The sequence below is a fragment of the Sebastes fasciatus genome, chromosome 1, assembly GCF_043250625.1.
Source record: "Sebastes fasciatus isolate fSebFas1 chromosome 1, fSebFas1.pri, whole genome shotgun sequence".
NCBI classification, from domain to species: domain Eukaryota; kingdom Metazoa; phylum Chordata; class Actinopteri; order Perciformes; family Sebastidae; genus Sebastes; species Sebastes fasciatus.
The window spans coordinates 35,971,882-35,989,544 of NC_133795.1; the positions used below are offsets into that span (position 1 = coordinate 35,971,882).

The 17,663-nt window shown below is 43.8% G+C and overlaps 2 protein-coding genes across 6 annotated transcripts; one reads left to right on the forward strand and one right to left on the reverse strand.

Annotated features, from left to right (window-relative positions):
* Window positions 1-244: 244 nt before the first annotated feature.
* mkrn2 (makorin, ring finger protein, 2) lies at window positions 245-11,812 on the reverse strand. Of its 2 annotated transcripts, none has more exons than XM_074646587.1 (10): window positions 11,549-11,812; window positions 6,131-6,259; window positions 5,710-5,837; window positions 4,454-4,588; window positions 4,139-4,314; window positions 2,397-2,462; window positions 2,172-2,320; window positions 1,421-1,531; window positions 656-800; window positions 245-552 (listed from the first exon to the last, which is right to left on the reverse strand). In XM_074646587.1, the coding sequence occupies exons 1-10, from the start codon at window positions 11,572-11,574 to the stop codon at window positions 394-396; spliced, it is 1,224 nt and encodes a 407-aa protein (XP_074502688.1). In that variant the 5' UTR covers window positions 11,575-11,812; the 3' UTR covers window positions 245-393. The 2 variants fall into 2 exon arrangements, with proteins under 2 accessions (XP_074502688.1, XP_074502692.1); XM_074646591.1 differs by having other exon boundaries at window positions 5,746-5,837; window positions 11,549-11,811.
* Window positions 10,974-17,658, forward strand: LOC141774193 (MKRN2 opposite strand protein-like). Of its 4 annotated transcripts, none has more exons than XM_074646614.1 (6): window positions 11,178-11,374; window positions 13,068-13,613; window positions 13,654-14,155; window positions 14,437-14,486; window positions 14,992-15,160; window positions 17,083-17,657. In XM_074646614.1, exons 3-6 carry the CDS (start codon window positions 13,953-13,955, stop codon window positions 17,336-17,338), a joined length of 678 nt encoding a protein of 225 aa, XP_074502715.1. In that variant the 5' UTR covers window positions 11,178-11,374; window positions 13,068-13,613; window positions 13,654-13,952; the 3' UTR covers window positions 17,339-17,657. The 4 variants fall into 4 exon arrangements, with proteins under 4 accessions (XP_074502706.1, XP_074502715.1, XP_074502725.1 ...); XM_074646624.1 differs by having other exon boundaries at window positions 13,694-14,155; XM_074646605.1 differs by lacking the exon at window positions 11,178-11,374 and adding an exon at window positions 10,974-11,171 and having other exon boundaries at window positions 13,068-14,155.
* The last annotated feature ends 5 nt before the right edge of the window (window positions 17,659-17,663 follow it).

The following is a 17,663-nucleotide window of genomic DNA, read 5'->3' on the forward strand; positions in this document are numbered from 1 at the left end:
ATTTCCTTAATTGAAATTCTGAATACTAACCTACTTTAAATGAATGGTTGGGGCAGGTTGGGGCAGGTTGGACCAGGTTGGGGGAGGAAGATAAATTCCACACAACACCGCAGAATGACTTCACACTGATTCTGTATTTACTTATTTACACAATAAATAAAATGGCAATAATATATCAATAACCAATTACCAAACTTGTGGACATGATGGATTTAGTTTTCCAGACTGAAACACACCAGAGAGCTGCAAAGTGATCACATGATTTAATATTTCATAGACTTGTCCACAAACATGGCCGTCGTGTCAAGAATCCCCCGGACAGTCGGACCTCCCCCATGGAGACCAGAAGACGTGTTCTGGTCTGGTCCGGTCCGGTCCGGTCCGGTTCGGTCTCTACTGGTCTGCAGCGGGCGGGGTCTCCGGCCCGTCGTTGCTCGGCCCCGACATCTGCATGAAGAGCTCCCTCAGCTCTGAGATGTCATCATTGAGGGGCTGGGCCGGCCGCTGCTCGCGCTCCTCGATGAAATCCCACAGACGAACGCTGTTCATGAACTGCAAAAACAAACAAAGACACACTTTATAAACTACAAAACCCACGAGCACTGAGCTGATGAACTACAACTTTGAATCAAAATGGCAGCGGTAGTTTTCTGACCCGGACGTTCCCCTCGGAGCTCAGCTGTTTCCGCGGCCGGTCGGGTTCTGCTCGGGTTCCGTCTGGGAAGGCGTGAAGATACAAACACTTCCCTCCGAAAGGACACGAACCCCGACCCTGATCGAAGTACTTACAGGACTTCTTACTGCAGAGACAGGAAATAACAGATCAGGTCAGACCTGAGGTCATTCTGGACTGGAGGTATCCAGTCAAAGAGCCAAAGAGTTGAGCTTTAAACCGCTGAATGACATTTATTGATCCAAAGAATTATTGTTTAAAGATTTAATTTAGTAAATAAAGATCCTGTGAGACCGTGGAACATGTTTTCTTCCTGAGTGAATTACTAAAAAAGCTACATAATAACGATTCATCCACTGAATGTGATCTCTGTTAAAGGTAGGGTTGGTAATGTTGAGAAACAACTTAAGAGTACGTGAGATTTTTAAAATGATCCAATAAAAAACCCAGCCCAGTGTTGACAACTCTTTTCTAATGAAAGTAGCTAGCAGCACTAGCTCCAAATCAGTCCAATCATTACATTCGGGCAGATTTAAATGATTGGACTCCTCTGACAGTCACAGAAACCGTTTTGTTTTTGTCAGAGCATTTGATTTATTGACTGCTGTCGGGATGTAAATAGAATTTCAACAAATATAACAAAACAAATGTTTTGAAGAACATTTCCAACCCTAGCTTTAAGCCTGGAGTGTTTGTAAAAGCTACTGTGATTTCAGGCGTGGCTGCTCAGACACACAGAAAGCTCACCTGACTCCAGACTTGAAGAGCTCTATGAGGTGGTCTTTCTCGTCCTGGTCCTCCACCCAGTAGACTGAAGGGATGACAAACTCTGAGACGACTCGACACTCTGGACACGACCTGAGAGAGAGAGAGACATTACATCAGACAGAGAGACTGAACTCACAAGCCCCGTCCCGACCTCACAGGCCCCGTCCCGACATCACAGGCCCCGTCCCGACATCGCAGGCCCCGTCCCGACCTCGCAGGCCCCGTCCCGACCTCGCAGGCCCCGTCCCGACATCGCATGCCCCGTCCCGACCTCGCAGGCCCCGTCCCGACATCGCATGCCCCGTCCCGACCTCGCAGGCCCCGTCCAGACCTCACAAGCCCAGTCCCGACCTCGCAGGCCCCGTCCCGACCTCACAGGCCCCGTCCCGACCTCGCAGGCCCCGTCCCGACCTCGCAGGCCCCGTCCCGACCTCACAGGCCCCGTCCCGACATCACAGGCCCCGTCCCGACATCACAGGCCCCGTCCCGACCTCGCAGGCCCCGTCCCGACCTCACATGCCCCGTCCCGACATCACAGGCCCCGTCCCGACCTCACAGGCCCCGTCCCGACATCACAGGCCCCGTCCCGACATCACATGACCCGTCCCGACATCACATGACCCGACCCGACATCACATGCCCCGCCCCGGACTCACAGACCTTGCCCAGACCCCGCCCCGGACTCACAGACCCCACCCCGGACTCTGGTCTCGTTTGACCGGACTCTTACTTGATGATCTTGTTGCTGAAGTTTCTGGTGCAGCGCCACTGTCGGATGCAGGCCAGACAGAAGGTGTGACAGCAGGAGGACAGTATGCCGAACCTGCGGTCCGACGGATTCAGCTTCTGCACCACCACCTCCATACAGATAGAACACACCTGAAAAACAACAACAGTAGTAGTAGTTACTGTTACTGTCACCATAACAACCTGAGCAGCGACTGACTGAACCCACCTTGTCCTGGCTCAGCTGGGCTGCAAACGCTTTCTCCATGTCGGCCTCAAAGGCCAGCAGACACATCTGCGGACAGACAGACAGACAGGTTGGATTACAGGTCTACAAAAACGTTTTAATGGCAAATTGCAACTGAACTGAACCGTTGAACAGGGAGCTGAGCCAGAAGGCAAAGCTCTCGATCTAACGGTCCATCTACGTTCCAACCCTCACCTATGGTCATGAGCTTTGGGTAGTGACCGAAAGAATGAGATCGCGGATACAAGCGGCTGAAATGAGCTTCCTTCGTAGGGTGGCTGGGCTCAGCTTTAGAGATAGGGTGACGAGCTCAGACATCCGGAGGGAGCTCGGAGTAGAGCCGCTGCTCCTTCACGTTGAAAGGGACCAGCTGAGGTGGTTCAACATCTGATCAGGATCCTCCTGGACGCCTCACTTTGGAGGTTTTCCAGACACGTCCAACCGGTAAGAGGTCCCAGGGTAGACCCAGAGCACGTTGGAGAGATTATATATCTCGTCTGGACTGGGAACGCCTCGGGGTCCCCCAGGATGAGCTGGAAAACGTTGCTGGAGAGAGGGACGTCTGGAATTCCCTGCTAAGCCTGCTGCCCCCGCGACCCGGCCCCGGATAAGCGGAAGAAAATGGATGGATGGATGGATGGATGGATGGATGGATGGAACTGAACGGAGCATTACCACCAACATTTGACCGCGATCGACGCCCACCAAAATATCTACTGGCTTCCATTTCTATAGTGCTGTGTTCACCGGAGCAACCACTGATGCGCTCTGGTTTTATATAGTGCTAAGGGGAGTGGTTATGCTATTATGTGTTTAGAAGCAAATCTCTGATTTTACTTTACCCAGACTTTAATTCCTCTTCTTCTAGTGCCAAAACTATTTCAAAAGTAAATAATACATTTGCTGTCTGGATTCTACTGTTTTTATCTCTGTTCAAATAGTTAAATAGTTAGAAAAAAGCTATAACAGCTGATTATACACTTTTCAATAACACTGTACATCACCGTGTTATACACGGGTTTACAGAGATGGCAGCTTGTTTACTTCCACTTACAACCTGGACTCGTTTTTAGAAGAAGAAGAAGAAGAAGACATTTTTTTTTTTTCATTCTGTTGTTATTTTAGACATTACACACACACAGGCCCGAACTACATACACACATGTACAACAGGACCTACACACATGCATTGATGTAGAGATGTCAGAGCTGCCCATGGAGGAGTTGGGGGTTTGGTGCCTTAAACAAGGGCACACCGGCAGCACCAAGGAAGCAAACTGGCATCTATTCAGCCACCAGTTGACATTCCGTACTTGGTCTATGCGGGGACTTGAACCGGTGATCCTCCGCTTCCCAAGTCCCTATGGACTGAGCTACTGACCCCCCAACTATTCAGTCTAAATACAATTGGTCAAAACTAAACTCAGCTTGAAAGATTTTACAGGTTTGCACATTTGAACTCAATTAGAAATCAAGTTTATGTCCAACACTTTTGGTTGCATGGTGTGCCGTTTTACATTCTATATGAAGATCAATGCACTCGAGTAAGTCGCAGCTTTACAGGACGGTTTCTATATCACACAGAAATTCATGGAAACTGTTAAATGTTGTGAATCACAGCAGCTTCACAGGATGGGAAAGTAATAATTCAACAGAAACATGAAGAACCACCAGACTGCTCCTTTACCTCCGTTAGATTCAATTAATTGAAATTAACGTGCACACCTTCTCGTGTGCTCTCCTCTGCTCGGGGTCATGGGGGTGGAGCACGTGCAGCCCGCACACCTCACACAGGTCGCCATGGAGATACGTACAGTTGTCTTCATAGTAGCAGTGTCCGGCAGCGGCGTAAGGACACAGCTGGGGGAGGTCCTGGTACGCCCCGCCCACAGGGGGAGGGGCTGCAGAGAGCGAAGGTAAACAAGTACAAATAAATCAGCTGTTATTAAACAATCTCATTGATGAGGACACCTCATTATGTACTATTGATGACATGGCAGACAACTACCAGCCAATCAGAAGCCTGTGTTTTATTCCAACCTTGTTCCTGTGCTGAAGCGTCCAGACCCGTCCTGATGGCGTCCACGTACGAATGAGGAGCTGCTGCTGCCGCCGCCGTGACCTCGGACCCCAAACTGTCTGCTGGACCCCCATACATACTGTCTACACCCAGAACTGAGAGACACAAAGACAGGAGGAGAGAGAGAGAGAGAGAGAGAGAGAGAGAGAGAGAGACAGACAGAGAGGAGGAGAGAGAGAGAGAGCGAGAGAGAGAGATTATAGAAAAATGCATTTGCATTTATAGTAAAATTGAAGTCAAAGTTGAAGTCATGGAGAAAAGAGTGTTATTCATAATTTCATATTAAATAAATAACAGTAAATTAAATGAAAAAAAATGAAAGTGTCTAACAATTAAGACAGATCTCCCTCATGTTATTTGTATATTATATAAGATTTATTAATGTCACAACACAGGACACATTTACGGAGCAGTTCAGTGAAAATGTTTAAAAAAAAAAAAAAATTCATAATACATAAATATATGTGTTTTCCTTCAAAAATGGTGTTTTACAAAAATATTTTTTTTTAGTGCATATTTGTCAAGTACCCAAATAAATAGTAAATATAGTCAGCTATTTACATATTGTGTGGGCTAAAACGTACAGGAAGCAAAACTCATTGAAATATGCAATAATTAAGATCAGTATCATATTCATATTTAAAGCTATAAAAACTTAAATATAAAATAGTTATAAAAAATGTTCAATTCAAATTCAAAATGTTTTTGAAACATCAGTGGGTTCTGGAGAAGGATGTTAATAGAAATAAATAACAGAATATCATTTTTGAGCGTGGGTGGGATACTTTGAGTCAGGGTGAGGATTGGAGTTAAAAGAAAAATTATAAATAAATAATGTCGATAAATCTCAACTAAAGAGATGTAAATATGTCCTTTTTTTGTCTGTATAATAGAATACATAATTGTATAAGCGAATGTGTCTAAGTGGATATGTATATGAATGCGTGTGGAGATATAGACATATGTATATATATATATATATATATATATATATGAGGTTGGTTGTATGTATATGAATAGGAATATGTATGTATATGAACATATCTCTTGACACTGCACTATTACAACAATTTTTTTTTCTCTTTTCTTTTGTTTATATATGTTGTTGCTGCTGTCTGTATGTCCCTTTACAAGTATGTGTATGTATTCCTTTAACCTTAAATTAAAAAAAAAACATCAGTGTATCTGATGGAATAGTGGCATTAGAATGTGTGACCTCTTTCTCTGAGGACCAGCGTCTTCTTTACTCCACCTCTGACTGAAGCCCCGCCTCCAGCTCCTCCAACACCTGCGTGATCCTCTGGAAGTCCTCCTCCTCTGGATGAAGATTTGATGTGGTCATACCTGCACACAGGTCACATAAACGTGAATACACACAGGGAGTGATGTAGCCACTAACAGGCTGTGCGTTCCGATACCCATACTACCATACTATATAGCATGCTAGAAAAAGATGTAGTATGTCCCAATACATAGTATGTCAAATGCAAGCCAGCATGCTTTTCTGGTTATTCTGATCCACATATGCTGTTGTATGCATACTGCATACAACAGCATGTACTTTGTAAAGGCAGCTGCAGAACAAACTAAAAGTAAAAAGAAAAAGTATGCGATTTGCGATGACAGGCGAGTGTTACCTGCAGCGCTCTCCGTAGGCACACACTCCTCTCTGGTAGAACTTGCAGATAGTGGAGGGTTTACTGTTGGTTGGGTCGTGAGAGAACAGACAGCGGCTTCCCTCCCTGCACACACCGTGGAGGAAGTACCTGAAACACAACACACCTGTTACAACTGCTGCACAGGAAGTGACATCTGCAGCTTCCAACCAACACACTCACCATGGCAACAGAAAAAAACAAAAACCTTCTCCGTGATTGGCTGGCAGTTTACCATTGTTCTAAATCAAAGCTCAAGATCTGTTAACCTCCTCAAGGACCTCTTGTAGTGTGTCCAAGTACAGCCTCACAGAGCTGCTAGCATGGCTGTAGACTCTCAGTCTGTCGTTTTATTGATATCAAATAAACCGAAACACTAACTGGAACTACTAGAGGACACAGATAACAGAGGGCTGCAACTAATTATTATTTTCATCATCACTTAATCTGCAGATTAATCTATTATTCATATTTTGGTAAATAAAATGTCCGAAAACTGTAAAAATGTCCAAGTTGACGTCTTCAAATGTTTTCAAAGAGATTCAATTTCCTGAGATATAAACAGAGAAAAACATACACTGATCAGCCATAACATTATGACCAGCTGACTAATATTGAGTAGGTCCACCTTTTGCTGCCAAAACAGCCCTGACCCGTCGAGGCATGACTCCACTGGACCTCTGAAGTTCTGCTGTGGTATCTGGCACCAAGCCATCAGTAGCAGATCCTTTAAGTCCTGTAAGTTGCGAGGTGGGGCCTCCGTGGATCGGACTTGTTTGTCCAGCAAATAACTGTAATATCACTTATAATAACAAAAGTACGTTTTTGCAAAGTTGGAAAGATAAAAAAATACCATCTTTGTAATTAATGTATTTGTTAGTAGTGTATTTATTAAAAGGGACTGTTTGTAACTTCTTACACGTATAAATCAATCAAGACACAAGACTCCGACACAAACTACACGGAAGCACCAAAACCGAAAAGTTCTATCTAGTGAAGCCCGTCTGTTAAACAATGGTGGCCGTGGTCGATGGACGCGGGAGAGACCGTAGCTTTGGTCTCCAGGGCCGGAGTCTCTGCTGTACTCTGCTCCTCTGCTCCTCTGCTCGCCTGATTGCCTTCATTCACACACCACGCTCGTTCTCACTATTTCGCTCCACTCTGATGTGCTCGCGCGTACACTCCACACTGCAGAAGAGTTAGTTTAACTCTGAGAATATCTAGTGAATGTCCAGTGGACATTTGTGCAGATATAACTGCTGCAGCTCCTCCAGACCAACAGAGGTTTCCCATGTCTTGTGAAGTGACGGGGCTCGGCAGCGAGAAACGTTATCGTCTCCGACCAAAACTCCGGTGTCTCCCCTGTTCTCTCCGGCCGCGGTTGGGAGGCTGAAGCCGTGGGCACACTGCCCGCATGAGGCTCGCCTGACGGCTGCGTCGCGTCGTGGCTGCGTGATGCACACCTAGGGTGTTCACACTAGACGCGAGTTAGCTGCCTGTCAGGAGCGTGTCTGCTGCCTGTCAGCTGTGTTTCTGCTGCTGCTGACAGCCCTTTCTTTCTGCATAGAGTTTGCCTTTTAATGGCCATTTAACTTCATGATAAATATAATTTCTATTTATTTTAGACAGAGAAAGGTTCAGAAACGTGTGGTAATTAGTAAATAATAGTAATAATCCACAATTAAAACTCAGTACTGTATTCATTTATGATGCTTTCCAAGTCACTGTTTGTTCCACATCACTGTCCGGCACATATTTCAGAATAAAAGCCTCGTGTTGACAAATGAAGGAATTCTGTGCAAAGAAAACCCGCTTTAGGGCTTTTATTTTCTAAATGAAAGCAGGAAGTGTTGATTTAAACCCCAAACTTTATCAATTCTTTGAGCTCTCAAAGTGACTGCAGGATCCTCATCACTGACTGCTCATATTTCAGAATAAAAGCTTCGTGTTAACAAATGAAGGGATTCTGTCTATAGAAAAACACGCCTGGGGGCTTTTATTTTGAAATGAAAGCAGGAAGTGTTGATTTAAAAACAAGTTTACTTAACTTTACTTTTTTTTCATCTCCGTAACATATTCTACAGATAAACCTCGAAACTGTAGTAAAGTCTTGCTGGTATGAAGTTAATATACAGTCAATAGATCACCTTCACTGTCTGTGACATATTCTACAGATGTCCAGACATGTAAACTGTATTATGTAGCTGATATGATGTCCATATACTGTCAATAGATCACCTTCACTGTCTGTTGCTGCTGGGACACGCAGCCGAGACGCGAGGGGCTCGCGTGTAAAATAGGCGAGCCTTCTATTCTATAAAATTGACGCGCGTGAGACGCGCGTCTCATGCGGGCAGTGTGTCCACTCTAACCTGTTAACATGGACACCGAAATAAAAAACAACACGCCACGCGAGACTCACGCGAGCCTCATGCGGGCAGTGTGTCCATCACTTGAGGCAGGAAAAGCCAACACAAGGATCAGCATCGATTCATGGAGAGACCTTCGTCTGGTCAGCTAACATTACTGCCAAGCAGGTGAAATATAGAGTGATATTGTAGTTTTAGCTGACGTTTGTCACCTCACTGTGTTGAGCGATGCTCGTTCCTGTCTATTTAGAGCGAGCACAAGCGCGAACCCGACGCTGCCTTTCATTGACTCAACGGCCACAGGTGTCGCTGTTAATAAGCATTTCTGATTCTTACAAACAGTCCCTTTAAGCTATGACACCTTTTTAAAAGGGTGAAAGCCTTTCCTGTGACTTACAGAGAATTAAGATGTGTTATTAACGCCATTCCCACAGGTTTATGACAGTTAATAAAAAGAACATATGTTTTACCAAAATGCACTTAGAATATGTTATTCATGAAAAGGATTAAACTTAAGAATCCAAAATGTACTAACAAACATTTAAGGGAAAGTTTTCTTCTAAAAAAAAAAAAGATCTCACCAAGAGGGAAATCGAATTGGAACTCACAAATCGAGTTGTTCCAATACCAGTATCGGAAATTAGTCCGATACTACCCAAAATTCAGTATCGGGTATCGGTGAGTACGCTAGTCTATGCACCGATCCAATACCATAATTTAGATCAATTTTTTTAACCTGAAAGCAGTTCTTCTTCGCTGCTCCAAAACAGTAGCCTCCACTGTGCGGTCGGCCTGGATGTATCATGGCTGCCACTGGCAACTACTGTTTTGGAACGGCGAAGAAGAACTGATTGCAGGTAGTTTGTCACGTGGCGATAGCAAACAACAACAGTGCGGTGCTAGTGGAGAGTGTAACGGTAGTCAGAGCGAGGAAAATGTCAGCCATTTGGCAACATTTCACAGTGGAAAAAACATTGATATGTCCAGTATGTAAGGCTTCTGTTTTAAGGGGTGGCGGTTCCCTAGTAAGGTGTGTGGATATGACACCCTGCAGGAAAAATTAGCATGCAAGATGTCTACTGAGGAGACGGCTAAGAGAATTCGGAATTGTTATTTATTCCGAGCTTCATTTATTTCTCTTCTTCCTAAGAAAAGAAAGTTGTATTGCATTCTTTCTCTGTATATATGTTTTACAAAGGGTTGAACCTGAGCCAGGCCACACAGCAAAGATAGTAATCATATCACATCCATGCATGGACAGTAGTAAACAGCTGTATAATAATAATAATAATAACTACATTTGTTTGTATCACGCTGGTATTGGATTGGTACTCGGTATCGGCCGATACCACAAGTTCAGGTATCGGAATCGGTATCCGGAAAGAAATACACTACATCCCATATACTACTTTATAGACTGTACATATTACATCTATTTATTGTGCACTAAATTTTTTTTTATTGACGAACGGTACACGCTATGTCCATTCACTATGCATATTCTGTATCTCTATTTATTGCTTTTATAATCTTTTTGTACACCTGTACCTGCGCTTTGCTGCTTTGACACCTGAATTTCCCCCCGGGGGTTAATAAAGGTTCATCTTATCTTATCTTATCTTAAAAAAATGGTATTGGAACATTTCTACTTAATATGTGACACTGAAGGACAGAAGGCCGGGCTTTGTCCCTTTAAATTCTGTATTTCTAACAAGATTAGAGAGGTTCATTTAAAAAATTTTGCACAATTTGGTGTCAAGTTTGACTCAAACAGGCTCCAAAGACGAATATGTGTATTTAGAAACGTTATTAATTCACAAGAGGAGCAACTTTTCCCACACCTTATATTGTCCTCTTTTGGCTTGTGTGTAGTAACTTATTGTTTTGATACCACTGGTTACGGGTTTTAGTTTTCTCATTATTTGGTCTTTAGTTGGGTGAGTAAAGGGACCATCCCTGTGCCTCTACTCACCCATATACCATATACTGTGTATACTGCACAATTTTAAGTATTTTACTAGTATTAGTACTATATTAGTATCATTATTTTCAAGTTGTTTCAAAATGTCCTGTATTGTGTTGTTACTTGTACTACTGTATGAGCCTCTACAATTGCCCCTCGGGGACAAATAAAGTGATTTGAATTGAATTGAATTAATGTTTTGTTCTTTTATTGTTGTTTTTATTTCATTGTATCTGTATTTGTATGTTTAGACATTGCCCCTTTAAATTCTGTATTTCTAACAAGATTTTAGAGAGGTTCATTTTAAAATTTGTGCACAATTTGGTGTCACGTTTTTAACTCAAACAGGCTCCAAAAGACGAATATGTATATTTAGAAACGTTATTAATTCACAAGAGGAGCAACTTCTCTCTTCCAGTTTTCAATTATTCACAACAAGCAGCTTTCCTTTCTCCAGTGGACCCGTTTCCTCAGACAGGACTCCGGTGTGTTGAGACATTGTGATGAAGAACTAGACAAAGAGGAGATCAGGAGGACAGCTAGGTATTGTCTGCGTGCTCTCAGCTGCTGTAGTAACTATAACAACCACAGACTCACACGGCTGAAGGTCGCAGTTAACACGGTCACCGGATAAACCACAACACCAGGCCGACCCAGAGGACTGGACCCACTGAGCAGTAACACACGTTATGTGAGCTAACGGCCATCACCATCACCACCATCACCATCATCACCATCATCATCATCATCATCACCATCACCGTTAATTCTCCATTGCTATGCGGTCTGTTAACGTGTAACGGTAACTGTTACTGGACTGTGTCACAGTGTGGGTGTTTCTACTATGTGACCCAGCCTCATGGTTACCTGTGTTACCTGCAGGACTTGGATCAGGTGAGTTAATGTGTGTCTCAGTGAGTTTTAACACGAGCTAACGGGCTGACAGCTAAAAACATTAGCACGAGGCTAACGGTCCTCCGTGCGCTCAGACAGACGCTGAGCGGTGAGACAGACGGACAGACAGGTGGCAGACCGACAGACAGGTTACTGACGGAGCGACAGACTCACCTGCAGGTCACCTGTTTGGTGCTCATCTTCCTCGCGGAGCTTCACAGCTACAATGGCTTCTTCAAGCTGTCGCGGTGGTGTTCCGTTCAAACCCCTCCGACTGACGCTCACTGCACTAAGGTTCCTACTGCTTCTTCTTCTTTGGGAGTTTGCAGCAGACTAGCCGCAGCAGAGGCGTGTTGCTGCCCTCCACAGGTCACCTGTAGATCAACATTGGCCGGATTTTCTTTTTTTGGCAACTTCCTTTATGGCCGGATTTTTTTTTTTTAACTTTGTTTTATATATATATATATTTTGTTGACTTTTTTTATTTTATTTCAAAATGACAGTATCCATAGTAACAGCAGAAAACATTGAAAACATTTACATACAGAAGAAGCATAGCGAAAACATAAACAAAGAGCTGTGCCAAACATAAAAGGACAACAGAAATGAAACAAAACCAACATGAAATTAAAAAAAAAAGACCACGCAGGAGTATGACAATAAATTAATTTAAAAACTTAAAAGATATTGCATACATTCATTGTTTTCATTGCTTTGCCATTGGCCGGATTAAATCCTCATGTAGAGTCCTGTGCGACGAAGATAGTCGATTACAGTCTTTGTTGTTTCACTGTTCTCCTGCTGAGTATTGATTTTTGTAAGGTTCCTATTCTTCTCCGTTGGTTTTTAGAGGCGGTTTGCATCCAACATGTTGGATTACCACTTTCTACTTGATTGTAAATAAGATTATATTCTCCTATCTAATCTCATTTAAGGAACAAAAACAAAATTGTTTTGTTTTGAACCGATTCCCTCATTAAGGTTTATTTATGGATTATCAGAATGATTTAAGAGTTTTTTAATTCCATAAAATGTATCAAATAGTATTAAAGACACCTCACAATTTTCACCTTAATTAAAAATGTATTCAGTTTTTTAAAGTTTCCACAACCCTCTGATTGAACTTGGCAGCATCCATTCAGGGGCTCTGCTTTGTGAGGGGGGGACACCTCAGACAAATAGACAGGTTGGACTACAGCAAAAGGTTTTATTACATTTTTCATCAAGTTAAGTGCGAATGTTATTACATTTTCAAGGAATTATTACGTTATTGGTGCTACAAACGCTCGAACACCTGTTTAGATGTTAGTTTCACAGCCGTTCAGTTCAAACACAGTCTGATATTCAAGACTTTAAAAAAACAGCAGTAGACGTCTTCAGTCTGGACGTCACAACTGAGCTGATGGATCACACACACACACACACAGTTTGACAGGTGAGATGGAAGACGTGTTGACCTACATCCAGTCTGTTGAAGATAACAAGGCCTTTAAAGTTGCATTTAGTTTTTAGCTTTTATTTTGAAAGTAACTCTGGTTCGTACAGTTTCCAGTCACAAGTTCAATATGTTTCTGAAACCAGTTATTAGTTTGTGTTATTATTAAACTACTGAGACATATTACATACTGCTTTATATGTATGTGTTTCTTTATTTATTTATTTCTCTGTCTGTGACGGCGACACCGCCCTGCAGGTCAATGCCAGTTTCCATGATGACGCTGCCAGCTCAGTCCGAAGGTCACCCTTTCAGACTGGAGCAGGGACAGGTGAGCCGGGTCACATGGCTGTCTGTCTGACAGCGCCTGCAACCTGATAGGCCGGAGCCGGGCAGTGGTGTCACCTGATAGGCTGTAACCTAGCAACCAGGTGTGACACGAAGGAGGGGAGAAGAAGAAACAGACGACTGACAGACGAGAGGAGCAGAGAAGAAGAAAGCAAGTCAAAGAAGAGTGATAAGAGGAGACGAAAGGAGCAACAGAAGATCTGAGGAGTAAACGGAGGACTGGAGGAGTAAAAGGTGGAGTTGAGGAGTTAAATAAGGAGTTGAGGAGTGAAAGGAGGACTGGGGACGTCAAAGAAGGGCTGCAGGAGTAAAAGGAGGACGTGAGGAGTAAAAGGAGGACTGGGGAAGTCAAAGAAGGACTGGAGGAGCAAAAGGAGGACGTGAGGATTAAAGGAGGACTGGGGAAGTCAAAGAAGGACTGGAGGAGCAAAAGGAGGACGTGAGGAGTAAAAGGAGGTCTGAGGAAGTAAAAGGAGGGCTGGGGACGTCAAATAAGGACTGGAGGAGTAAAAGGAGGACTGGGGTTGTCAAAGAAGGACTGGAGGAGTAAAAGGAGGACGTGAGGAGTAAAAGGAGGTCTGAGGAAGTAAAAGGAGGGCTGGGGACGTCAAATAAGGACTGGAGGAGTAAAAGGAGGACTGGGGTTGTCAAAGAAGGACTGGAGGAGTAAAAGGAGGACGTGAGGAGTAAAAGAAGGACTGGGGAAGTAAAGGAAGGACTGGAAGAGTAAAAGGAGGATGTGAGGAGTAAAAGGAGGACTAGGGGAGTCAAAGGAGGAGGAGAGGATTTGAGGAGATGGATCTCCCAGTGATCCGGCTGAGTCACTGTCAGAAGGAGATCTTCTGTTTCTCGGTGCCGGAAGAGTGTCCGAGCTGTGGGGAGGAGCTGAGGGGGAGCAGACTGCAGGAGGCTCCGGTCAGCCTCCCCTCACCACTCAGCAACGGACACAAGACCTCCTGCTGCCTGCTGGTCGCACCTGCACACAACAACCACAACAGGTAGATACACACAGGTAGATACAAACAGGTATACACACAACAGGTAGATACACACAGGTAGATACACACCCACAACAGGTAGATACACACCCACAACATGTAGATATACACAGGTATACACACACACAACAGGTAGATACTGTATTAGATTCAATTTCAATTTATTTTTTAATCATAACAGAAGTTATCTCAAGACGTTTTTCATATAGAGCAGGTCTACAACAGGTAAATACCAGTTGAGGCCAGTCTAACCAGTGTGTATTGTGCTGTTTATTCCTCAGAGAGTTTGATGGGACGTCAGATCTGCATACTGGTATCTCCAACACTTCAGGTAGGACTCAGGGGTCAGAGGTCAGACTGTCCTCCTACAGTCATGTGACTGTAGAGCTGCCAGTGACACATCATGTGGTGATTGATTAGTTAGAGTATTTGTACAGGGAGGATAAAGAGTTCAGAGCCCAGGGATGTTCCACAGGGGATGTAGATTAACGTCTGTCGGGTCCAGTGGACTGAGGGGGACACTGAATGGAACTATATGCAAGCAAATAAGGCTCATTCATATTTTGAGCTTATGATATGATGTTCACAAATAATGTCACAGCATGCAGTTTCCACCTGTCTGTCCATCTGTCCATCTGTCCATCTGTCAGTCTGTCTGTCTGTCCATCTGTCCATCTGTCAGTCTGTCTGCCTGTCTGTCTGTTCTCCACTTTGGACTGAAACATCTCAACATCTATTGGATGGATTGTGATGAAATATGGTTCATTATTCATGTTGCTCTCAGGATGAATTGTAATAACAACAACATTTTAATTTGTGTGTGTGTGTGTGTGTAGGAGTTGTGTATAACTACACTCGTGGTGGAGTCTCTAGAGAGCAGAGTGGGTGGGAGCGCTGCGTCAGTGTTCCTCTGGTCCGACCCGACATGTTCCACCTGCTGGCTCAATGGGACCAGTACCTGGACCGCTTCTCTGATGGACCCGTGTGGGACCCTGCCTGGCACAGGTACACCTCACACCTGTCTCTCTCTCTCTCTCTCTCTCAATCTCTCTCTCTCTCTCTCCACCTGTCTGCCTGTCAGGTTTGATGGGGAGCACCATAATGCCTAATTTATACTTCTGTGGAAAAGCTTGCATAGAGAGCTGCAGAGATGGTTTGCAGAGATTGCAGAAAGCTGCAGAGACGCTCCACGCACCTCCTGAAAAATGTGACAAAGCGCCAGGCACCGCGGGCGCCGCAGAAGTTGGACTGTGCCATTTTTTCCCGGAAATGATTTGAATCAATGAATTCTTCAGTTATATCAAGTTGGTGCTCCCTTTTAATTCTGAGTGTTCTTCTGTATAATTTCCGTGTTTCCCAATACTGGAGGCGAAGCTCAGGGTCGTCAGGTCGTCTGTGTTTTTGATTTGATAAACTTCTGAGTGTTTTTCTCAGATGTCTGCAGTCTGGATCAAACCACTTCTCATTGGCTGACTGTTTTGATCTGTGATGCAGAGACTTTTTCAGATTGCATAAATCTGCCACATTGTCAATTATGTTGTTAATATCCCGTACAGCCGGATTCAGGCCGTCATTACTGTGGTGATATGAGTTGGAAAGAAAATAGCCTAATTGAGATTTAATTGTTTGATGTCTGATTGCTTTCTGGTAGTCGTCCTTTCTAGTATTTGTCCATCTATTAGGTTGTTTATAGTTCAGTTTACTGGGTTCTGCTGCATGAGGGTCTGTTACTGTCTTTCTAATGTAGAGTGTAATTTGACTATGATCAGATAAGGGTGTTAGGGGGCTGATGGTGAGTGGGGTCAATACTGTAGGTCTATAATGCTATAATCTACTGTGTTGTTGCCAAGAGGAGAGCTGCATGGTGACCAAAGGAGTCCCCTCGAAGCCGACCGTTAACGATGTGCAGACCCTGTGTTCAACATCGCTGCAGTAGTTGCTGCACGCTTTTGTTGACAGTTTGTCAAAGTTGTTCTTGCATTAATGTGAAGGGAGGGGAATGCTGATTCGGTCAAGTATATGTCTGTTTCCCCGATGGTTAATAGAATTCTATAGAGTGCTACAGGAATGAGTCCTAAAACCCAGAAATGAGTTAGCATTTTAGCACTTCCTGTTCTCTCATCTGGAAGTCAATGGGTTTTTATTGAGATGCCTGAGATAAGGTCTGTGGTTAACACAAGCTGAAGAGATTTTTTAACGTTTTGTTCTACAAAATAAAATACGTCAGTAAATAACCCACTCGTGAATTTTGAAGCCCTCACGTGTCTTAAAAAAGGCGGTTGCCAACAAGTGGCTGAATTCAATTCAATTCAATTTATTTTGATATAGCGTCAAATCATAACAGAAGTTATCTCGAGACGCTTTTTATATAGAGCAGGTCTAGACCGTACTCTATAGTTTAAAGGAGACTACTAAACTTCATCATGCCGACTCGTCCTCCTTTACAGCCTCATTGTATACTGGCTCTCATGCCACCGGGGTGTAGTTCCTTTATAGCCTAACGTTAGCTTTTTACTTCCAGCGATTGCATTAACACTTCAAAAATCATAAAAGTGGTCCCATTGGCTTTTTGTCGAGGAAACCAGGGCGATGATAACTTCCTGGTTGGCCTATAAAAATACGTCATCGCTGGAGCACTCTATACCTGTCCTGGCATTAAGGTCCCCACTGATGGGCCTGGTAGTGATTGACCTCATCTTCAAGAATGGATAAACTATTTTCATTATAATAAAGGGATTCTGATGGGGGATATACAGTATGCTGTACACATGAAAATGTCTTTATCTGCGGCAACAACCTCTCTTTTTATTTTGAGCCAAATTGAAAATTCGCCATCCTAACTGCTTCACTTTCTGTCTTCGGTTCATTAACAGTGTCTCTCTCCTGTCCACCTGTCTGTCTCCTCTCCCCACCTGTCTGTCTCTCAGGTTCGATGAGGAGCACCATAACTGCTTCACTTTCTGTCTTCGCTTCATTAACAGCGTCCTGGCAGCAGAGGGGCGGAGCTCTCTGAGCAGAGAGACTTTCACTCACAGCTTCATCCTGCCGAGGATGAGGAGGGTCACCAAATACACCACGCTGTACCGACACATCGAGAGACACAAGTACTACATGGTGGACAGACAGGAGGACAGTCAGGAGGACAGACAGGAGGACACGCCAGTTAAACCAGGCTTATTATAACCAATTCTGTTTCATGAAAGACACCAAACACCAGCTGACCAGTGTCTCCACTCCACAGTCGTAGCTTCACGTGAGGATGGAGCAGTGTTACAGTCAATCTGTTGGACTGAGTCACAGTTCAATATATATATATATAAATATAATATGATGACTGCTGCTCTGTGAACAGTTCATGTCTAATTCATCACATTTTGACCTGAACTGCAGTTAAAATCTGAGCTCGTTTTTTTTATATATCCGCACAGTATTCCAGTCAACATGTGACCTTTTAAATAAATATGTACTGCAGTTAAAATAAAGTTCCTTCTCTTTAAATCAGAATCAG